The 19729-nt window shown below is 40.3% G+C and overlaps 1 protein-coding gene across 1 annotated transcript in view; it reads left to right on the forward strand.

Annotated features, from left to right (window-relative positions):
* Positions 1-7912: 7912 nt before the first annotated feature.
* Positions 7913-19729, forward strand: part of Cap-G (Chromosome associated protein G) — a 104421-nt gene continuing 92604 nt past the window's right edge. The window contains exons 1-3 of the mRNA XM_071665321.1: positions 7913-8021; positions 10690-10791; positions 12728-12952. Coding sequence (XP_071521422.1) covers positions 10699-10791; positions 12728-12952 — 318 coding nt within the window. The 5' untranslated portion in view covers positions 7913-8021; positions 10690-10698. The remainder of the gene's footprint in view (positions 8022-10689; positions 10792-12727; positions 12953-19729) is intronic.

A 19729-nucleotide genomic window follows, 5' to 3' on the forward strand; every position in this document is an offset into this window, starting at 1 on the left:
CGTTTTCCTGTATTTTACTGACACTTCTAGTAAGCGAGGCTGGTTCGTAGTTCAGCGTAGTTTCTCTATGTCCATTCTTAAAGATAGGCACGACATTCGCCATCTTCCATTTGCATGACATAGTACCCTCTTCCAGCGAATTTCTGAACAGTATATCATGTGGCCTTTCAAGTGTTTCTGCACATTCCTTTAGCACATAAGGAAAATTTCATTAGGACAGTGAGTTTCATATGGGTCAAGGCCCCTTGGAGTCTTATGGCATTTGTCGATTTCAGTGCTTTCGAAGTCTTCTTACCCCGTCCCATCTCGCTGTTGATTGGACTCTATATATCGTCCTGCCTTGTGTATAAACCTTTGAACTTGCCATTCAGCTCTTCGCTCATCTTTTCAGTCCTTTTCAGCTCTTCGCCCTAATTTCCTTTCTCTAAAGAGTTGCTCTTTAACTGACAGTTTATTGATTAATCAATGGAAGGCATTTTGGGTTTCCTCACGCTTTGTCTACAATATTCTTTTTTATAGTTTCTCTTCTCCTTTTTTTCTTTCTTGCCATACACATTCCTTGCCCTCTTATACCTCTCATATGCTTGCCGGCTGACTGATGTGCCACTAACTTCTCCTCTTTGTTACATATCTATGTTTGTTTTCTTTTTTGACATTGTCAACGTAACCTTACATTATCTCCAGCTCTTTGGTCAGCATTTATAGCCAGTGGTTCCCATACTTGAACTTCATTGAAGATTTCGTAGAGCCCTCCACGACAATGGTTTGTATCTTGTTTATAAAAATCCCATATCCTATCCTCATCTGTGGAAGAAATTGTGCTGTATCCAGTTGTTTCCATAATAACATCTTCCTGCAACTAGCTGCTGTCATTTATTCGTCCCCAGTGGCGGGATGCATTAGACTATACATATATATAAGCTATAATAGCAGAAATGAGAGTAAACCTTAGCTTTAATAGGGAGTGTTAAGTGCGGTGTTCATAGAGTCTGTAAATATCTTGAAGTATTTCGCCCAAACTAAGGCAACCTGACATAAAATAAGCTAAATAAATAACATGACTTATCCTACGAAAATCTCATGTGACTTTCCAAAGCAACCATGATAATTTTTATCTGCAATATATATATATATATATATATATATATATATATATATATATATATATATATATATATATATATATATATATATATATTATCCCTGGGGATAGGGGATTAAGAATACTTCCCACGTATTCCCTGCGTGTCGTAGAAGGCGACTAAAAGGGGAGGGAGCGGGAGGCTGGAAATCCTCCCCCTCTCGTTTTTTTTTTTTTTTTCCCAAAAGAAGAAACAGAGGGGGGCCAGGTGAGGATATTCCACAAAGGCCCAGTCCTCTGTTCTTAAACGCTACCTCGGTAATGCGGGAAATGGCGAATAGTTTAAAAGAAAGAAAGATATATATATATATATATATATATATATATATATATATATATATATATATATATATATATCATTTTTTTTTTATTATACTTTGTCGCTGTCTCCCGCGTTTGCGAGGTAGCGTAAGGAAACAGACGAAAGAAATGCCCCCCCCCCATACACATGTATATACATACGTCCCACACGCAAATATACATACCTACACAGCTTTCCATGGTTTACCCCAGACGCTTCACATGCCTTGATTCAGTCCACTGACAGCACGTCAACCCCGGTATACCACCGCTCCAATTCACTCTATTCCTTGCCCTCCTTTCACCCTCCTGCATGTTCAGGCCCCGATCACACAAAATCTTTTTCACTCCATCTTTCCACCTCCAATTTGGTCTCCCTCTTCTCCTCGTTCCTTCCACCTCCGACACATATATCCTCTTGGTCAATCTTTCCTCACTCATTCTCTCCATATGCCCAAACCATTTCAAAACACCCTCTTCTGCTCTCTCAACCACGCTCTTTTTATTTCCACACATCTCTCTTACCCTTACGTTACTTACTCGATCAAACCACCTCACACCACACATTGTCCTCAAACATCTCATTTCCAGCACATCCATCCTCCTGCGCACAACTCTATCCATAGCCCACGCCTCGCAACCATACAACATTGTTGGAACCACTATTCCATCAAACATACCCATTTTTGCTTTCCGAGATAATGTTCTTCAAGGCTTCCAGGATTTTCGCCCCCTCCCCCACCCTATGATTCACTTCCGCTTCCATGGTTCCATCCGCAGCCAGATCCACTCCCAGATATCTAAAACACTTTACTTCCTCCAGTTTTTCTCCATTCAAACTTACCTCCCAGTTGACTTGACCCTCAACCCTACTGTACCTAATAACCTTGCTCTTATTCACATTTACTCTTAACTTTCTTCTTTCACACACTTTACCAAACTCAGTCACCAGCTTCTGCAGTTTCTCACATGAATCAGCCACCAGCGCTGTATCATCAGCGAACAACAACTGACTCACTTCCCAAGCTCTCTCCTCCACAACAGACTTCATTCTTGCCCCTCTTTCCAAAACTCTTGCATTCACCTCCCTAACAACCCCATCCATAAACAAATTAAACAACCATGGAGACATCACACACCCTTGCCGCAAACCTACATTCACTGAGAACCAATCACTTTCCTCTCTTCCTACACGTGCACATGCCTTACATCCTCGATAAAAACTTTTCACTGCGTCTAACAACTTGCCACCCACACCATATATTCTTAATACCTTCCACAGAGCATCTCTATCAACTCTATCATATGCCTTCTTCAGATCCATAAATGCTACATACAAATCCATTTGCTTTTCTAAGTATTTCTCACATACATTCTTCAAAGCAAACACCTGATCCACACATCCTCTACCACTTCTGAAACCACACTACTCTTCCCCAATCTGATGCTCTGTACATGCCTTCACCCTCTCAATCAATACCCTCCCATATAATTTACCAGGAATACTCAACAAACTTATACCTCTGTAATTTGAGCACTCACTCTTATCCCCTTTGCCTTTGTACAATGGCACTATGCACGCATTCCGCCAATCCTCAGGCACCTCACCATGAGTCATACATACATTAAATAACCTTACCAACCAGTCAACAATATAGTCACCCCCTTTTTTAATAAATTCCACTGCAATACCATCCAAACCTGCTGCCTTGCCGGCTTTCATCTTCCGCAAAGCTTTTACTACCTCTTCTCTGTTTACCAAATCATTTTCCCCAACCCTCTCACTTTGCACACCACCTCGACCCTATATCTGCCACTCTATCATCGAACACATTCAACCTTCAAAATACTCACTCCATCTCCTTCTCACATCACCACTACTTGTTATCACCTCCCCATTAGCGCCCTTCACTGAAGTACCCATTTGCTCCCTTGTCTTACGCACTTTATTTACCTCCTTCCAGAACATCTTTTTATTCTCCCTAAAATTTAATGATACTCTCTCACCCCAACTCTCATTTGACCTCTTTTCACCTCTTGCATCTTTCTCTTGACCTCCTGTCTCTATCTTTTATACATCTCCCACTCAGTTGCATTTTTTCCCTGCAAAAATCGTTCAAATGCCTCTCTCTTCTCTTTCACTAATAATCTTACTTCTTCATCCCACCACTCACTACCCTATCTAATCAACCCACCTCCCACGCTTCTCATGCCACAAGCATCTTTTGCGCAATCCATCACTGATTCCCTAAATGGCCAGAGAGCGTTATTGGATTACGTGTTAATTGACAGGCCCGCGAAAGAGAGACTTTTGGATGTAAATGTGCTGAAAGGTGCAACTGGAGGGATGTCTGATCATTATCTTGTGGAGGCTAAGGTGAAGATTTGTATGGGTTTTCAGAAAAGAAGAGTGAATGTTGGGGTGAAGAGGGTGGTGAGAGTAAGTGAGCTTGGGAAGGAGACTTGTGTGAGGAAGTACCAGGAGAGACTGAGTACAAAATGGAAAAAGGTGAGAACAATGGAAGTAAGGGGAGTGGGGGAGGAATGGGATATATATATATATATATATATATATATATATATATATATATATATATATATATATATATATATATATATATATATATATATATATATATCCCTGGAGATAGGGGAGAAAGAATACTTCCCACGCATTCCTCACGTGTCGTAGAAAGCGACTAAAGGGGACGGGAGCAGGGGGGCTAGAAACCCTCCCCTCCTTGTATTTTTAACTTTCTAAACGGGGAAACAGAAGGAGTCACGCAGGGAGTGCTCATCTTCCTCGAATGCTCAGATTAAAGTGTCTAAATGTGTGTGGATGTAACCAAGATGAGAAAAAAGGAGAGATAGGTAGTAAGTTTGAGGAAAGTAACCTGGATGTTTTGGATCTGAGTGAAACGAAATTCAGGGGTAAAGGGGAAGAGTGGTTTGGGAATGTCTTGGGAGTAAAGTCAGGGGTTAGTGAGAGGACAAGAGCAAGGGAAGGAGTAGCACTGCTCCTGAAACAGGAGTTGTGGGAGTATGTGATAGAGTATAAGAAAGTAAACTCTAGATTGATATGGGTAAAACTGAAAGTGGATGGAGAGAGATGGGTGATTATTGGTGCCTATGCACCTGGGCATGAGAAGAAAGATCATGAGAGGCAAGTGTTTTGGGAGCAGCTAAGTGAGTGTGTTAGTAGCTTTGATGCACGAGACCGGGTTATAGTGATGGGTGATTTGAATACAAAGGTGAGTAATATGGCAGTTAAGGGAATAATTGGTGTACCTGGGATGTTCAGTGTTGTAAATGGTAATGGTGAAGAGCTTGTAGATTTATGTGCTGAAAAAGGACTGGTGATTGGGAATACCTGGTTTAAAAAGAGAGATATACATAAGTATACGTATGTAAGTAGGAGAGATGGCCAGAGAGCGTTATTGGATTACGTGTTAATTGATAGGCGCACGAAAGAGAGACTTTTGGATGTTAATGTGCTGAGAGGTGCAACTGGAGGGATGTCTGATCATTATCTTGTGGAGGCGAAGGTGAAGATTTATAGAAGTTTTCAGAAAAGAAGAGAGAATGTTGGGGTGAAGAGAGTGGTGAGAGTAAGTGAGCTTGGGAAGGAGGCTTGTGTGAGGAAGTACCAGGAGAGACTGAGTACAGAATGGAAAAAGGTGAGAACAAGGGACGCAAGGGGAGTGGGGGAGGAATGGGATGAATTTAGGGAAGCAGTGATGGCTTGTGCAAAAGATGCGTGTGGCATGAGAAGCGTGGGAGGTAGGCATATTAGAAAGCGTAGTGAGTGGTGGAACGAAGAAGTAAGATTATCAGTGAAAGAGAAGAGAGAGGCATTTGGACGATTTTTGCAGGGAAATAATGCAAATGAGTGGGAGATTTATAAAAGAAAGAGGCAGGAGGTCAAGAGAAAGGTACAAGAGGCGAAAAAGAGGGTAAATGAGAGTTGGGGGTGAGAGAGTATCATTAAATTTTAGGGAGAATAAAAAGATGTTTTGGAAGGAGGTAAATAAAGTGCGTAAGACAAGGGAAGAAATAGAAACATCAGTGAAGGGGGCCAATGGGGAGGTGATAACAAGTAGTGGTGATGTGAGAAGGAGATGGAGTGAGCACTTAGAAGGTTTATTGAATGTGTTAGATGATAGAGTGCCAGATAGAGGGTGTTTTGGTCGAGGTGGTGTGCAAAGTGAGAGGGTTAGGGAAAATGATTTGGTAAACAGAGAAAGGGTAGTAAAAGCTTTGCGGAAGACGAAAGCCGGCAAGTCAGCGGGTTTGGATGGTATTTCAGTGGAATTTATTAAAAAGGGGGTGACCTTATTGTTGACTGGTTGGTAAGGTTATTCAATGTATGTAAGACGTATGGTCAGGTGCCTGAAGACTGGCGGAATGCTTGCATATTGCCATTTTACAAAGGCAAAGGGGATAAGAATGACTTCTTAAATTACAGATGTATAAGTTTGTTGACTATTCCTGTGAAATTATATGGGAGGATATTGATTTAGAAGGTGAAGGCATGTACAGAGCATGAGCTTGGGGAAGAGCAGTGTGGTTTCAGAAGTGGTAAAGGATGTGTGGACCAGGTGTTTGCTTTGAAAAATGTATGTGAGAAATACTTAGAGAAGCAAATAGATTTGTATGTAGCATTTATGGATCTGGAGAAGGCATATGATAGAGTTGATAGAGATGCTCTGTGGAAGGTATTAAGAATATATGGTGTGGGAGGTAAGTTGTTAGAAGCAGTGAAAAGTTTTTTATCGAGGATGTAAGGCATGTGTAGGTGTAGGAGGAGAGGAAAGTGATTGGTTCTCAGTGAATGTTGGTTTGCGGCAGTGGTGCGTGATGTCTCTATGGTTGTTTAATTTGTTTATGGATGGGGTTGTTAGGGAGGTGAATGCAAGAGTTTTGGAAAGAGGGGCAAGTATGAAGTCTGTTGTGGATGAGAGAGCTTGGGAAGTGAGTCAGTTGTTGTTCGCTGATGATACAGCACTGATGGCTGATTCGGGTGAGAAACTGTAGAAGCTGGTGACTGAGTTTGGTAAAGTTAGTGAAAGAAGAATGTTGAGAGTAAATGTGAATAAGAGCAAGGTTATTAGGTACAGTAGGGTTGAGGGACAAGTCAACTGGGAGGTAAGTTTGAATGGAGAAAAACTGGAGGAAGTGAAGTGTTTTAGATATCTGGGAGTGAATTTGGCAGCGGATGGAACCATGGAAGCGGAAGTGAATCATAGGGTGGGGGAGGGGGCGAAAGTTTTGGGAGCGTTGAAAAATGTGTGGAAGTCGAGAACGTTATTTTGGAAAGCAAAAATGGGTATGTTTGAAGGAATATTTATTCCAGCAATGTTATATAGTTGCAAGGCGTGGGCTATAGATAGAGTTGTGCGAGGGAGGATGGATGTGCTGAAAATGAGATGTTCGAGGACAATATGTGGTGTGAGGTGGTTTGATCGAGTAAGTAATGAAAGGGTAAGAGAGATGTGTGGTAATGAAAAGAGTGTGGTTGAGAGAGCAGAAGAGGGTGCTTTGAAATGGTTTGGTCCCATGGAGAGAATGTCTGAGGAAAGATTGACCAAGAGGATATATGTGTCAGAGGTGGAGGGAACGAGAAGTGGGAGACCAAATTGGAGGTGGAAAGATGGAGTGAAAAAGATTTTGAGTGATCTGGGCCTGAACATGCAGGAGGGTGAAAGGCGTGCAAGGAATGGAGTGAATTGGAACGATGTGGTATACTGGGGTCGACGTGCTGTCAAAGGATTGAACCAGGGTAAGTGAAGCCTAACCTAACCTAACCTAACCATGGAATGTTCTGTGGGGCCTGGATGTGGAAAGGGAGCTGTGGTTTCGGTGCATTATTACATGACAGCTAGAGACTGAGTGTGAACGACTGTGGCCTTTGTTGTCTTTTCCTAGCGCTACCTCGCGCTCATGAGGGGGGAGAGGGTTGTTATTTCATGTGAGGCGGGGTGGCGATGGTAATGAATAAAGGCAGACAGTATGAATTATGTACATGTGTATATATGTATATGTCTGTGTGTGTATATATATGTATACGTTGAGATGTATAGGTATGTATATTTGCTTGTGTGGACATGTATGTATATACATGTGTATGTGGGCGGGTTAGGCCATTCTTTCGTCTGTGTCCTTGCGCTACCTTGCTAACGGGGGAGACAGTAACAAAGCAAAATTAAAAAAAGAAATAAATATACATATTTATTTATATTGGTTGTCTGCCGTGTCTCGCCATTGGGGACAAGGACCGCAGATGGAATGTCCTACATTGTTCCTATGTATATGTAGGTTTTAGTAAATATCATAATTGACATTTCTTGTAGAATATATAGTTTTAGATCTCTAAAAACAAAACGATAATTATTTCCATGATAACCCGAGTTTTGGAATGAGTTAAACATATATGAAGAAGAACCATCACCATCTGAGAGTTTTGAAAGGCAGCGACGAGTGAAATATAAACAGATGTATTGGCGGGAGTCTTGTTTCTTGTCAGCTACATGAATGAAAAACTAGAAAATTGACTTGTATTATATTGTATTAGTGAAATTAGGTAAGACAGAAATTTCTGTATAAAAACAGTGGTGTCATTTTCTAGGTTAAAAGATCCAGTTTATCTCATCGTAATTAATTTTGTGAGAGTGAATTTGGCAATAAAGTTCCCCCCGGGAATATCACAAAGTATATTCAAGTACTCGCTTTTAATGCGGTTCTCAATGTTGATATTAAATGACTGTTTTTCAGTGTTGGTGGAATGTTTTGTGAATGTAATTGTGGAACATTAATATTTCATCAAACTATTGAAATATGTAGAGTGTTATGTTTATCAGGAAAATGTAGTTATGTAGTGTGACAGTATCAGTATCTCTTAAGAGACGATTTAGCATCCGCGGTAAGCAATATTTATCTCATTATTTGCTGAAATAACGTCATGTCCATTGCTGAGCAGGATAATTCCGTCAGATGTCGGCAGAATACAGACCAAGCGGCTTTGGCATCCTCAGAAGCAGAGGAATGTAATGCTAATTCTGTATACTGTCCGCTGGTTGAAGTATTCATAGATTCGCTGAAAGTTTTCTGTTTGTAGAATAATACCACATTTACCCCTTATATGCATAAACCTTACGACCGTCACCATATTTAGAATCATTTGCTAACATTTAATATTTCAAATCATGTAACAGCTTTTTTATTTTATAAACACTAGAATAGTATTATACAACTCAATAGCCAGCTATTTGCATGGAAGAATCTCATGGAAAGTAAATGCCCAGCTTATATCTGCATTTTTCATACCTTTGGATATTGGGTGATTTTGTTCTGCATTACTTATGTAGTGTTAGAGGATACACTAACAGCTGTGGAGAATGAATTTGAACATTATGTTGTATTGAATGTTTTAGAAATAAGTGAGAGTTGTGTAACGAATCTGTATTAGGAAAGAATTTTTTTTATGTAGAGGTAAAACACTTGTAAGAAATCAATAGAACCCCTGAAAATCTCACGAAATTCCCCTTAGCAATTGAGACTTACCTTAATATTCAATATTCAATTGATACATACCAGTCATACCTTTGATTGAAAATCACTCGGATGCTGTTGAATGTCTGGAAACAGCAAGCAATCCCCAGTAGCATGTGAATTAAGTATCTTACATTCATCAACAAAGATCTTTGCTGTGTGGTCATCATCTGCAGATGAAGATCATTACCATGTAATCAACATCCACAGATGAAAATCTTCACATTGAAGATCCTTGTCATAATTTCAAGGATATGTTCTGGATTAGGTTAGGGAGGTGAGTGCATATGGATGATGAATGCTTCCACTAGATAAGTGCTCCCAGTTACTGTGCACATACAGTGGGGAGGAAAATGTGCAGTTCGTGTTGATGTTGCCTCACTTGCCATTTTATTCTTAAAAGTGGTGATTAGCACTATACATATGCAGGACCCATAGAAAAGTCTTGAATTGTTTTGCCTTAACAGATTTTCAACTTCTCTTTCATTTTTCTCCCCATTATCATTGTACCTCATAAGTGTAGAAGTACTGTTGTATTTTCTAATTGTAATGCATTTCATTTATCTTTTCATTGTGTTGGAATATCATATGCTTTTGCTTCTGATCAGCTTTTATACTTAACACTTACTTATTTTCACAGTGCTGATTTGTGTGTTTGTACAAGTTTGTCATGCTATCTTCTCAGCATTTTTGTGTAGAAGTGCCTGTTATCGATTGGTACTTGGCAACTTTCTTGCATAGCACCTACATTTTCTCAAAGAACAATAGTTTTGCATAACTTTCCATTTTGCTTTTGGATTTCTTTGAATTTCAGTGAATACCTCATTTTATTTAGGTCAGTACTGTTCATAACTTTTCCCCTTAATATGAGAAATGGCTCATCTTTCTTTGGGGAGACTACCCTGCTCCTTGTCCTCCAAGGGATTATTTAATTTGGTAAAAGTTAGTCTTAGCATACGTGGCTGCTGGAGGAGGGTGGCAGCCCAGCCTCTGGATTGGGTTTCTGCTGTGGCAGCCAGCTCGGTTTTTTGGAAAGTAGGCAGAGTGGGGTAGTTTACTTTTTATTCCCTGACTTCTTTCTCCTTGCAGTTGATGCACTTTTATTGCACTAGCTCATCTCATGTAAGTTTATTGCTAAAACATCTTGAAGAATGTTTTTCTTCACAGATCCCCACACCAAGGTGACTTAGCATGGTAGGTTGTAGTTGTGTGGTTCTATCTTTGAAGGTTGTAGGTAATAAGGAGAACGTGCTGAGCCTGCCTTTCTAGAAAGGTCATACCTCCTAGGAAAAATATATGAAGGTAGAGTTTCAAAGCTTAGTAGTGTAGGGAAAGAAACACATAACAGTGTCTTACTCTTGAATTGTTTGCTGCCACACAGTAGTTATGGTACAGTGGCTTGCAAAGTTTTATGTGGTCTAGATGATGGTGTGGGCTACAAGCAACTGGCTCTTGGAGGAAGAAACTTAAATGATAAGTGTAAACTACGGAAGGAAATTGGAGACATTAGTCTTATTTAATGAATGAAGTGGGAAAAGTGTTGTTACTGGTGTGAAAGTTATTGTTCATTTTTACATGCTGCATGACTTAAGGATGTGTGAATGAATGTTAGAGACTGTTTGCTCTGCATTTGCCCCCATGTAAATGGGGATGGATTTAAAGGTAATCAGTAAGTAATGTTAAAACACCCTTTGCTTCAGATATCAAAGATGACTCCACTGAAGCAAATTTTCTCAGACTCTCAGCGGACGGTGGTATCTCATCCCATATTGGTGAAAAAGATGTTGAAGATATACTTAAAGGTATGTTTTGTATTTTTTGTTCCTCTTGATTTTAGGATTTTGATTTTCTTTTTGTCTATGGGAATTATAGGCAATGGCCATGATCTCATCAGTAGATATACCTCTGGACATAACTTAGGAATTCATGGGTTTGTGACTCCTTATTTGAATTCCATATTGATAATAGGATAATCATATAAACTTTCCTATCCCAAGCAGTATCATCACTATTTGTTTGTCACAAGCACCTGAGAAATAACTTCTGTGTGATTTTGGTTGAATCTAACAGTGTAACTCCATTTCTTGGTGCTTGACTAGAGATAGTTGGTAATATATTATGAATACTGAATGTGATTACACCATATTTTTAATGCTTTGGTTAAGTATGTCTGAATTTTATTACATTTTGCAAGATCACTCTTTGTTAATGCTCAACCCGTGTTCAAAAGTGGAACCATACTTTCCTTATTAACTGAAGTTGCTGTGGGCAACATTAAATGGTTTTGTGAAATGTCTTGTTTTGATCAGATTTGGTATGATGACATCTTTGATCCCAGGCACAGGTTGTACTTTCCATTTGTTGATTCCTAGCTTAGATTTTAACCTGCTGACTGATGAAATCCCTAATATCGGATGCTCTGCCTCCAGTTGACTGCACTTGGGGTGTTAATTAATCAGAGTTCACTTACTGGCATCTTAGAGGGTATTTCCATGTATTAGTTCTTACTTTTTCCCCACTTTAGTAGCCATAATCATCACAATATGGAGGTGTGCAATATAACAGTTTTGCCTTGTGCCAATCATACAAGAAAACCCAAATTATTACGTCGACTTAATAGGTACGCTTGACTTGGACAGTTCAGAGGTGAATGATAGTGGATGAAGTGGTCATAGTTATCACAAGAATGTGGAAGAATGAAGGTAGGAGGAAGAGCAGCATGATATTGTGATCAGTAATGGTGATTATGATAATGGTTCAAATGTGAGGAGAGTAGGTGGTGGTAAAAGGAAGTGGCGCTGTTGCGTAGGCCATCTGTCTCGGGGTCAGTGTGTTCACATTCTTAAAAAACTTAATGTACAATTAGTATTCAAATATGACAACACCATCAAGAAAGCCCTCATCAAAAATAGCCAATCAAATAATACAGGTGTTTATAAAGTTCTGTGTAAAGACTGTAGTTATTTTTATTTTGGACAGTTGGGGAAAGATTTGGAGACTAGGATCACAGAACATGAGTATAGTGTTAGGATAGCCCAACAGAGCAATGGCTTATTTCAACATAAAGCTGCTTTTGATCACCATATCAACAGGGAAGGAGCTAAGACCATAGCTAAATCAAATTGTTTCAGTGAAAGAAATGTAATTGAATCATGTTTGATCTCTGGCACATTTGATCATAATGTAAATATGTAATTTGATCATTTTGAATTTGATAAACTGTTAACTGAAATAATTATGAAGAAGTATCCACCAGATTAACCCTGTCCACACACCATGGAAGGAGAGAAAGTTCAGACATCAAGTAACATCATTAGTGCCCACCTGCTCGATAAGGGTATTAATGAAGCCCTCCTCACTGCTACCTCTGTGTTTTTTAATACTTCCACATTTACATCTCACTCACTCCGTCTGAGGATATGATAAATGAAAGTACTCATCATTTCTTATTTTCTCTTTCTGGTGGTAATTGTGCATATAGCTCTTCATGGTGAAGTGAAGGTTTTGCAAATACATATTTGTTTCATGTACTGATAACCAACAATTATGTAGAATTCTTAATATTTTGCAAGGACTGATGTTAATTAATTGACACTTCATCACTTCATGGTAGACTGGTTATCTGAGACTGTCACCTATTTAATGAATTTTTAATGAGCACTGCTTATATATGAATTTTTGATGTTGGAAGAATGCATTTATTTTAAAGTCTGATAGGTGGTATTTCTATCTTTTCAGGGTGATTTTGATTCATTTGTGGAAGAATTCACAAGATTGTTGAGAAAATCTCTTATTCATGGGGACAAGCAACCTGCAGTTGAGAGAACTTTAAACTTTGTTGCAAAATTCGCCACAACAAAAAAGGGTGAACATGAACAAAAAGATGAGCTAGAAGGAAGGGAAGAGGAAGAAGAGGAAGAAGCAGATCCTTTTCTTGTAAACCTTATTCAGTTTCTTTTGAATGTAAGGAATTTATTATATTCATCCTGTTTCCTTATCTTTTGTCTTTTCAGTCATAGATATACTTAATGCAAGGAAGCCCATGGGCATGATTTGAGTGGTTCCTTGATCATTTTGGACAAATAGAATAAAAGTAGAATAAAAGCACCCGAAGTGGCCTTGAATGCTCCAATCATTCTTATTCAATGTATCCCATGCTGTCCTTTCACCCTCCCATGTGTTCAGACCCTGACTACTCAAAATATTTTTCAGTCCATCCTTTCATTTCCAATTTGGTCTCCTCTTTCCCCTTTTCCCCTCCACCTTGGGCAAATATATCGTCTTTCATTCTCTTCAAATGTGTAAATCATTTCATTAGACCCCCTTCATCTCCTGACCACTCTCTTCTTATTACCTTACTTCTCTCTTACCCTTTTATTACTTGTTGCATCAAACCATGTCACACCCCATATTCTCAAACTTTTCATCTTCAACATGTCCACTGTCCATCTTATCAGAACAGTAATCTTAATAAAACTAGCTTTGTATGGCTTTCTCTGTACTTCTGAATAAGAAACTAATTTTTCTTCATACTTGACCACCATTTCTGTGTTAACAAGGTAGTGCCAGGAAACAGGTGAAGAAAGATATCCACTCACATACATATATCTATCTATCTGTATATATTTATTGATTTATTATACTTAATCGCCATCTCCCGCATTAGCGAGGAAGTGCAAGGAAACAGATGAAAAGAATGGCCCAACCCACCCACATACATATGTATATACATACATAAACACTTACACATGCACATATACATACCTATACATTTCAACGTATACATACATATACATTCACCGACATATATATATATATATATATATACACATGTTATTTATTTATTCACTTATTTATTTTGCTTTGTCGCTGTCTCCCTGGGGATGGGGAGAAAGAATACTTCCCACGCATTCCTCACGTGTCGTAGAAGGCGACTAAAGGGGACGGGAGCGGGGGGACTAGAAACCCTCCCCTCCTTGTATTTTAACTTTCTAAAAGGGGAAACAGAATATACACATGTACATATTCATATTTGCTGCCTTCATCCATTCCTGTCGCCACCCAGCCACACATCTAAAAGATTTTGAGCGATCAGGGGTTGAGCATACAGGAGGGTAAAAGGCATGCAAGGAATACAGGGAATTGGAATGGTGTAGTATACCGGGGTCAATGTGCTGTCAGTGGATTGAACCAGGGCATTTGAAGTGTCTGGGGTAAACCATGGAAAGGTCTGTGGGGCCTGGATGTGGCAAGGGAGCTGTGGTTTCTAATGCATTGCATATGACAGCTAGAGACTGAGTGTGAACGAATGTGGCCTTTTTTGTCTTTTCCTGGCGCTTCCTCGCTGAAGGGGGGAGGATGCTGTTGCAAGTGTGGCGGGGTGGCGACAGGAGTGGATGAAGGCAGCACGTGTGAATATGTACATGTGTATATATGTGTATCTCTGTGTATGTATATGTATTTATGCATTGAAATGTATATGTATGTATATAGTGGAATGTATATGTATGTATATATGTATGTATGAGTGTTTGTGTATATACATGTGTATGTGGATGGGTTGGGCCATTCCTCGACTGTTTCCTTGCGCCACCTCGCTGACGCGGGAGACAGCGATTAAGTATAATAATAGATTTTTTTTCATACTATTCGCCATTTCCCACATTAGCAAGGTAGCGTTAAGAACAGAGGACTGAGCCTTTGCGGGAATATCCTCACTTGGCCCCCTTCTCTGTTTCTGTCTCCCACATATATACATACCTATACTTTTCAACTTATACATACATACACAGACATATACATATATACACATGTACATAATTTATACTTGCTGCCTTTATTCATTCCCGTCGCCACCCCGCCACATATGAAATGACAACTCCCTCCCCCGCATGCGCACGAGGTAGTGCTAGGATAAGACAACACAGGTCACATTCGTTCACACTCAGTCTCTAGCTGTCATGTATAAGGCACTGAAACCACAGCTCCCTTTCCACATCCAGGCCCCACAAAAATTTCCTGAACATGCAGGAGGATGAGAGGCATGCAAGGAATAGAGTGAATTGGAACAACATGGTATACTGGGGTTGACGTGCTGTCAATGGATTGAACCAGGGCATGTGAAGCGTCTAGGGAAAACCATGGAAAGTTCTGTGGGGCCTGGAAAAGGAGCTGTGGTTTCGGTGCATTATTGCATGACAGCTAGAGACTGAGTGTGAACGATTATGGCCTTTGTTGTCTTTTCCTAGGGCTACCTCGTGCACATGCGGGGGGAGGGGGCTGTTATTTCATGTGTGGCGGGGTGGCGATGGAAATGAATAAAGGCAGACAGTATGAATTATGTACATGTGTATAAAAGTATATGTTTGTGTGTATACATTGAGATGTATAGGTATGTATATTTGTGTGTGTGGACGTGTATGTATATACATGTGTATGTGGGTGGGGTGGGCCGTTCTTTCGTCTGTTTTCTTGCGCTACCCCGCTAACGTGGGAGACAGCGACAAAGTAAAATGAATAAATAATATATATCTTTTTCTTTTTCATTCATATTATTCGCCATTTCCCGCATTAGCGAGGTAGCGTTAAGAACAGAGGACTGGGCCTTTAAGGGTATATCCTTACCTGGCCCCCTTCTCTGTTCCTTCTTTTGGAAAATTAAAAAAAAGCGAGAGGGGAGGATTTTCAGCCCCCCGCTCCCTCCCCTTTTAGTCACCTTCTATGACACGCAGGGAATATGTGGGAAGTATTCTTTCTCCCCTATCCCTAGGGATAGGGGAGATTTATGTGCTGAAAAAGGACTGCTGATTGGGAATACCTGGTTTAAAAAGAGAGACATACATAAGTATACGTATGTAAGTAGGAGAGATGGCCAGAGAGCGTTATTGGATTACGTGTTAATTGATAGGCGCGGGAAAGAGAGACTTTTGGATGTTAATGTACTGAGAGGTGCAACTGGAGGGATGTCTGATCATTATCTTGTGGAGGCGAAAGTGAAGATTTGTAGAGAACTTCAGAAAAGAAGAGAGAATGTTGGGGTGAAAAGAGTGGTGAGAGTAAGTGAGCTTGGGAAGGAGGCTTGTGTGAGGAAGTACCAGGAGAGACTGAGTACAGAATGGAAAAAGGTGAGAACAAAGGATGTAAGAGGAGAGGGGGAGGAATGGGATGTATTTAGGGAAGCAGTGATGGCTTGCGCAAAAGATGCTTGTGGCATGAGAAGCGTGGGAGGTGGGTTGATTAGAAAGGGTAGTGAGTGGTGGGATGAAGAAGTCAGATTATTAGTGAAAGAGAAGAGAGAGGCATTTGGACGATGTTTGCAGGGAAATAATGCACATGAGTGGAAGATGTATAAAAGAAAGAGGCAGGAGGTCAAGATGTGTAAAAGAGGGCAGATGAGAGCTTGGGTGAGAGAGTACCATTAAATTTTAGGGAGAATAAAAAGATGATTTGGAAGGAGGTAGATATTGTGTAAGACAAGGGAACAAATGGGAACTTCATTGAAGGGGGCTAATGGGGAGGTGATGACAAGTAGTGGTGATGTGAGAGGGAGGTGGAGTGAGTATTTTGAAGGTTGAATGTGTTTGATGATAGAGTGGCAGATATAGGGTGTTTTGGTCGAGGCAGTGTGCAAAGTGAGAGGGTTAGGGAAAATGATTTGGTAAACAGAGAAGAGGTAGTAAAAGCTTTGCGGAAGATGAAAGTCAGCAAGGCAGCGGGTTTGGATGGTATTGCAGTGGAATTTATTTAAAAACGGTATGACTGTATTGTTGACTGGTTGGTAAGGTTATTTAATGTATGTATGACTCATGGTAAGGTGCCCTAGGATTGGCGGAATGCTTGCATAGTGCCATTTTACAAAGGCAAAGGGGATAAAAGTGAGTGCTCAGATTACAGAGGTATAAGTTGAGTATTCCTTGGATATTATATGGGAGGGTATTGATTGAGAGGGTGAAGGCATATACAGAGCATCAGATTGGGGAAGAGCAGTGTGGTTTCAGAAGTGGTAGAGGACGTGTGGATCAGGTGTTTGCTTTGAAGAATGTATGTGAGAAATACTTAGAAAAGCAAATGGATTTGTATGTTGCATTTATGGATCTGGAGAAGTCATGATAGAGTTGATAGAGATGCTCTGTGGAAGGTGTTAATAATATATGGTGTGGGAGGCAAGTTGTTAGAAGCAGTGAAAAGTATTTATCGAGGATTTAAGGCATGTGTACATGTAGGAAGAGAGGAAAGTGACTGGTTCTCAGTGAATGTAGGTTTGTGGCAGGGGTGTGTGATGTCTCCATGGTTGTTTAATATGTTTATGGATGGGGTTGTTAGGGAGGTGAATGCAAGAGTTTTGGAAAGAGGGGCAAGTATGCAGTCTGTTGTGGATGAGAGAGCTTGGGAAGTGAGTTAGTTGTTGTTCGCTGATGATACAGCGCTGGTGGCTGATTTGTGTGAGAAACTGCAGAAGCTGGTGACTGAGTTTGGTAAAGTGTGTGAAAGAAGAAAGTTGAGAGTAAATGTGAATAAGAGCAAGGTTATTAGGTACAGTAGGGTTGAGGGACAAGTCAGTTTGGAGGTAAGTTTGAATGGAGAAAAACTGGAGGAAGTGAAGTGTTTTAGATGTCTGGGAGTGGATCTGGCAGCGGATGGAGCCATGGAAGCAGAAGTGAATCATAGGGTGGGGGAGGGGGCGAAAATCCTGGGAGCGTTGAAGAATGTGTGGAAGTCGAGAACATTATCTCGTAAAGCATAAATGGGTATGTTTGAAGGAATAGTGGTTCCAACAATGTTGTATGGCTGCGAGGCATGGGCTATGGATAGAGTTGTGCGCAGGAGGGTGGATGTGCTGGAAATGAGATGTTTGAGGACAATATGTGGTGTGAGGTGGTTTGATCGAGTAAGTAACGTAAGGGTAAGAGAGATGTGTGGAAATAAAAAGAGCGTGGTTGAGAGAGCAGAAGAGGGTGTTTTGAAATGGTTTGGGCACGTGGAGAGAATGAGTTAGGAAAGATTGACCAAGAGGATATATGTGTCAGAGGTGGAGGGAACGAGAAGTGGGAGACCAAACTGGAGGTGGAAAGATGGAGTGAAAAAGATTTTGAGTGATTGGGGCTTGAACATGCAGGAGGGTGAAAGGCGTGCAAGGAATAGAGTGAATTGGAAGGATGTGGTATACTGGGGTCGACGTGATGTCAATGGATTGAACCAGGGCATGTGAAGCGTCTGAGGTAAGCCATGGAAAGTTCTGTGGGGCCTGGATGTGGAAAGGGAGCTGTGGTTTCTGTGCATTATTACAAGACAGCTAGAGACTGAGTGTGAACGAATATGGCCTTTGTTGTCTTTTCCTAGCGCTACCTCGCACACATGAGGGGGGAGGGGGCTGTTATTCCATGTGTGGCGGGGTGGTGATGGGAATAAATAAAGGCAGAAAGTATGAATTATGTACATGTGTATATATGTATATGTCTGTGTGTGTATATATATGTGTACATTGAGATGTATGGGTATGTATATTTGCGGGTGTGGACGTGTATGTATATACATGTGTATGTGGGTGGGTTGGGCCATTCTTTCGTCTGTTTCCTTGCGCTACCTCGCTAATGCGGGAGACAGCAGCAAAGCAAAATAAATACAATAAATAGATATATATGTATGTATGTATGTATGTATGTATGTATGTATTAAAAGCCATGGTGACATCACACATCCCTGCCTCACACTTACATGTGTAACAAAACTTTTGCTTAACTCTCCTTCCACTCATACACATCCATTTTCTTCTCAGATCCATAAAAGCCGCATAGAACTTCTTACTTTTTGCTAGATGCATTTCTGTGGTCATCTTTACCTCAAAAATCTGATCCACACATATGCTATCTTTCCCTAAAACCCCATTGCTCTTCACTTGTTCTGCAATCAGTCGCTTCCAGAACTCCATCTGTCGACGCCTTTGCATGCTTTTTTCCTAGTTTACATAATAGACTTTTTCCTGTAATTGCTGCATAGATCCTTAGCCCCTTTTCTTTTAAATATTGGAATAATAAAGCTTTCACCAAATCCTCATTCACAGTATTTTGTTTCTATGCTAAATTGCATATCAGATGCATTCACTCTTATCACACTTTCTCCTCCATACTTCAGCATTTCAGCTGTAATTCCATCCACTCCTGGTGCCTTTCCTACCTTCAACCTCATTATTGCCATTCTTATCTCTTTTTGCTATCAGCCCTTGCACTTGTATCCTCTTCCTTCCACCCTCCATACCCATGCATGTAGCATCTACTGCATCTCCTCCCACGTTCATTGGTTCTTCAGAATACTCTTTCCATCTTCCTTTCACTTTCTCCTTTTGATTCAGCAACTCCCCTTCCTTACTTTGCACATCAACATTTCTACTCTTACATCCACCTCTATCCTTTTTCGCCTTCCAGTATAGTTTCTTATTATCCTGAAACTTTTCTCTTAACTTTCTTCCAAAATCTTCACCTATCTTTCTTTGCACTCCTCTGTCAGCTTCTTGACATGTTGCTTACATATTTTGTATTTTTCCCTCCTCCTTGCTGAACTTCTACTGGTACATTCTTATTGAGTAATCTACCATATGCCTTTTTCTTCCTGTCAGCAGCATTTCTAATCTCTGCCGTCATCATCATGCCATCATGCATTGCTCTCTTTTACCCTTATGTCTCATGACCTTGTATCTAACTACTAATTATACAACCTTTAAAAGTATTTCTCTAAACATTTTAA

The sequence above is a fragment of the Panulirus ornatus genome, chromosome 10 (assembly GCF_036320965.1).
Source record: "Panulirus ornatus isolate Po-2019 chromosome 10, ASM3632096v1, whole genome shotgun sequence".
In the NCBI taxonomy this organism is placed as follows: Eukaryota; Metazoa; Arthropoda; class Malacostraca; order Decapoda; family Palinuridae; genus Panulirus; species Panulirus ornatus.